The sequence below is a fragment of the Cynoglossus semilaevis genome, chromosome Z (assembly GCF_000523025.1).
Source record: "Cynoglossus semilaevis isolate Cse_v1.0 chromosome Z, Cse_v1.0, whole genome shotgun sequence".
Classification (NCBI taxonomy): Eukaryota; Metazoa; Chordata; class Actinopteri; order Pleuronectiformes; family Cynoglossidae; genus Cynoglossus; species Cynoglossus semilaevis.
Genome location: NC_024328.1, coordinates 10,595,934 through 10,600,476, shown reverse-complemented (window position 1 = coordinate 10,600,476; position 4,543 = coordinate 10,595,934). Strand labels below are relative to the sequence as shown.

The 4,543-nt window shown below is 36.5% G+C and overlaps 1 protein-coding gene across 1 annotated transcript in view; it reads right to left on the bottom strand.

The window, feature by feature from the left end:
• The window catches only part of coq5 (coenzyme Q5, methyltransferase), a 4,072-nt gene extending 1,940 nt beyond the window's left edge, over positions 1 to 2,132 (bottom strand). The window contains 3 exon segments of the mRNA XM_008336299.3: positions 350 to 574; positions 654 to 803; positions 1,898 to 2,132. Coding sequence (XP_008334521.2) covers positions 350 to 574; positions 654 to 803; positions 1,898 to 2,090 — 568 coding nt within the window. The 5' untranslated portion in view covers positions 2,091 to 2,132.
• Between the last annotated feature and the right edge of the window lie 2,411 nt (positions 2,133 to 4,543).

Genomic DNA, 4,543 nt, shown 5'->3' with positions numbered 1-4,543 from the left:
TATTGCACACTTTCTGTAAATCCTATAAACTTCATTTCACTTCTTAAATATCACTGTGTTTGTTTGCTATATGATATATTTAATTGAAATTGCTGTTCCAAACAACCAATGATGACCAAGGAAAATCTTGAAAATGAGCAGGGGTGCACGCACTTTTTCATACCACTGTATATACACGTGTAAATATATATTTACAGTGTATATATCTACATATATGTATGTATATATACATATATACACACATATACCTATACATATATACACATATATGCACTGTATGTATATACATATATATACACATATGTATGTGTGTGTAATAAAAGTATAATATTGTGACAATGGAACTGACCTGCACTGATGCGACTGCTGTCTGCCTTCTGTTTGCCCACTTTTAGCATCTCCTTGTTAATGTCACACACCACAGCTCTGGATTCCTGGAACATGTCCCCGTCTTCGGAGAAGTAGCTGTTGGAGATTTCTTGCCACGGCGGAGACTGCATGGAACGCGATGACTTTCTTTTGTTCTGCTCTTGCTTCACACGAATGAAGTCAAGGAAACGAAAGGCAATGTCCCCTGAAAATGACAATCACAGACATAAAGTAAGACACACCATTGCGGCGTTGCAGACACAAGTGAACATGTTGTGATTTACCTGTTCCCCCTGCCACGTCCAGAAGCTGTGCACCAGGCTGAGGGTGCATGGCACGCAGCAACATGTCCTTCCACAGCCGATGAATCCCAAGACTCATGGCATCATTCATGACGTCGTATTTCTCGGCCACATTCTCAAACACCTGATATACTAAATAAAAAGAAAATTCAAAAAAGGAAAAGGTTTCTGTTTCAGTTGTTTGAAAAACCATGTTCATTCTTATGATGATTAATAGAAATCAATATCTTACTGCATAGTGGTTTCAAGAAACTACATAGTTTTGATATTTTATATATTGTAATTTAGGTTTTAAGTATTTAGATTTAAAGTATATCTTTGGTGATTTGTAGGTCAGATAACTATTAAATCACAATGAGAAGCAGTGCTAAATCAAAGTGCATTTACACATTAAAGGTCGGCATGCCTTGCCAAATTGGTAAATTTGAGTATCCATCCATCCTTTTTCATCTGTTTATCCGTTACGGGGTCGCAGGGGCAGCGGTCTCTATGACCAGCACCCAAATCACACTGAACCTTCCTGTGGTTGGTGAGTCCACTGGAAGGTACCAACCACCCTAACCGGGATTCGAACTTGCCCAAGGGGTAATGGGTTAAAAGCAGAGGTCACATTTGGTTGTGTGCAGTGATATGTGTCACAATGACAAGGAGTTCACTTTCCTTTCCTTTCCTTCCTTTCTTTCTTTCTACTTACTGGGCAGAGGGTTACGAGTTACTAGCCTTTGTGAAATTATAATTCGATTAGACACATAAGAGGTCCAAAACTTGAATATAATACGGAAAATATAACTTCAACACTGCGATTTTTCTTTTCTTTTTTTGTTTTTTTTGTTTGTTTTTTCAAAATTGTGTTTTCGGTTCTATCGGAAACCTGACGACCCGGAATATATCACAATCTATGGAAACGGTGATTAAAACTGATGTGTTTAACACGGTCGATAATGTTGAGTTACTTGTCGATGATTTATCTTATATCAACTCTCAGAGTGTTTTATATAATAATAATAATAATAATAATAATAATAATAATAATAATAATAATAATAATAATAATAATAATAATAATAATAATAATAATAATAATAATAATAATAATAATAATAATAATAATAATAATAATAATAATAATAATAATAATAATAATAATAATAATAAAAACAGGTCAATTTCTGAATGAGGTTTGTTATCACGGTCTATACAGTCAGTGCAGGAGTGTCGTCACTCACCTCTTTTCGACTTTTCCGTCTCTGACACCGTTTCAAAGCCGAAATGTGTATTTCTGTCATCGCTGAAACACCGACGGGGCGAGTTTCTCCAGAGGCGAGTTGAAGGAGTGGAGACTGACCCAGAGTTCACGGAAATATTCCTGTTTGAGAGACGAATTACTCTCCGTACCAGTAGTCTCACGGATGCCGCCATGTTGCCAGCGCTTGCATTGCACGTCATTCTGTCGTCAGCGTTACGTCACATAAAAGCGACGAAAAACACTATCACTATGCTGACTAAGTTAACGTCGACGTCTTAGTGTTTTGATCGTATCGAAGAAAAGAAAAAACAGAATATAGAAAGTCTGAGCTGAGACTTGTTGAAGACGTGTTTACTCAGTCAACACGAACACGTAAACATGAAAGTGCTGTTTAGAGTATTCAGTACGTATATTCTCCTCTAGAGGGCACTGTTCTTCAAGTCTCAATTTTCAATAAACTGGTTTTCCTGTTGTTTTTTAGTACTTGTATGTAGTTTATTAGTTATAAAAAATACATTAATAACAAAGAACTAAACGAAAGAATAATGCATCAATAAAATTATGAAGTACATTAAAAAAGTTATTCAAAATACAATAAATATGGACCAAAAATATGGAAGGTTATACTTTAGCATTAGAAAAGGGGAAAATAGTAAGGGTTAGGGTTAGAATGATTATTTTACCAAATCATTATATTTACCTTAAATTGATTATATATATATATATTTATAATTATTATTAGTAATTTTAAGTAATTATAATTATCTATATTTTTGTTTAATTCAAATTTAATTGTGTATTTTATATTTATGTTTATTAGAATCAAATACAATTTAAAATAAAATCTAAACCAAGAAAACTAAAACAAATCAAATACTGAACAGGATTAGGTTAGGGTTTGTAATAAAATACTAAGGGTGGTTAGATTCTTGCATTTGAATTAAACCGAAATGTAACTGTACCTGAAGTGTAACTTGTTTTTACAAAATGTTATCTTGTTTACATGTTTGTCATCTTATTAGAGCATTTTGAGATTTTTTATTTTATTCCCCGTATCAGAATCTCTTTGTTCAGAATTAAATAAAAAACGTATATGCCTTGAAACGTCTTGCCAGTTTTGTCAATGTGCAGCTATATCCTCTTATCAAGTTTAAAAATGAAACTTTTTTTTCATACGTCATCCTTTGATCATGAGGTGGGCTGTGAGTTAGAAGAAAAGGAGAAGTTCTGGAACGAGCTGGATTGGATGATAGAGAGTATCCCCAGGGGAGAGAGAGTGGTGATTGGAGCAGACCTAAATGGTCATGTAGGGGAAGCGAACAGAGGAGATGAGGAAGTGATAGGTAAGTTTGGTGTTAAGGAGAGAAACTTGGAAGGACTGGCAGTGGTAGATTTCACGAAAAGAATGGAAATGGCTGTTGTAAACACCTATTTCCAAAAAAAAGAGGAACACAGGGTGACTTACAAGAGTGGAGGCAGGTCCACATAGATAGATTATATTCTATGTAGAAGAGGTGATCTGAGTGAGATTAGAGGCTGTAAGGTGGTGGCAGGCGAGAGTGTAGCCAAACAACATCGGATGGTAGTGTGCAAACTGACGATGGGGGTGACAAAAAGGAAGAGAGTGAAGACAGAGCAGAAGATCAAGTGGTGGAAACTAAGGAAAGAGACATGTTGTGAAGACTTCAGGAAGGAAGTAAGGGCAGTTCTGGGTAGTGTTGAGATATTCCCAGATGATTGGGAGACTACAGCTGCAGTGATGAGGGAGACAGGTAGGAAGGTGCTAGGTATGTCCTCTGGGCAGAGAAAGGAGGACAAAGAGACCTGGTGGTGGAATGAGGAGATCCAGGAGAGTGTGCAGAGAAAGAGATTAGAGAAGAAGAGATGGAGCAAATCCCTCTATGGTAGTCAAGCTAACTATCCAGCTCACAGGCTAGAATTTCTAACTCTCAAATGGGCTGTGTGTGATAAATTCAATCATTGGCTTAAGGGTCATAAGTTCACTGTGTGGTCAGATAATAATCCACTCACATATATACTGACCAAGCCGAAGCTTGATGCAGCTCTAAGTTATGTTACTTTTTCTCTCTTTTCTATACTCCAAGAACGATTACAGTAAACATATTGGAACGGTTTCGTTGCCTGGTCACATGACCGCACACCGAGGACAACACAGACTACCGTACAACCGAGCTAATCGGCTAACACAAGAAACACAATTATATCGCACAAAGGAAACGTAAAGTTTTACATATTCACTTCATTACATGTTACTCTATCTCATAACACCATTGAAACCAAATACTGACACCAACTTACCTGAAACATACAGAACATAGCCATCAGGCAACAGCACAGAATAACGTTCTTTCTCCGGCTCTAAGTTATGTTACTTTTACTCTATGGGCTGTAGTGCTATTAACCTATGCTTTGCATTTCTGTTGTACCGCTTCTACCTAGTGGACAAACTGGTGTAGTCACAAATATCCCAAACTGATTGCATGGTTCTGTATTACTATAACAGAAAACCCAGTGTTTGACCCCTTTTCTTGTCACCAATCAATCGTATTGTACTGAGGCCGCTACACTTACACTAAAATGCCTTTTAAAACATTTCAATAAAAAT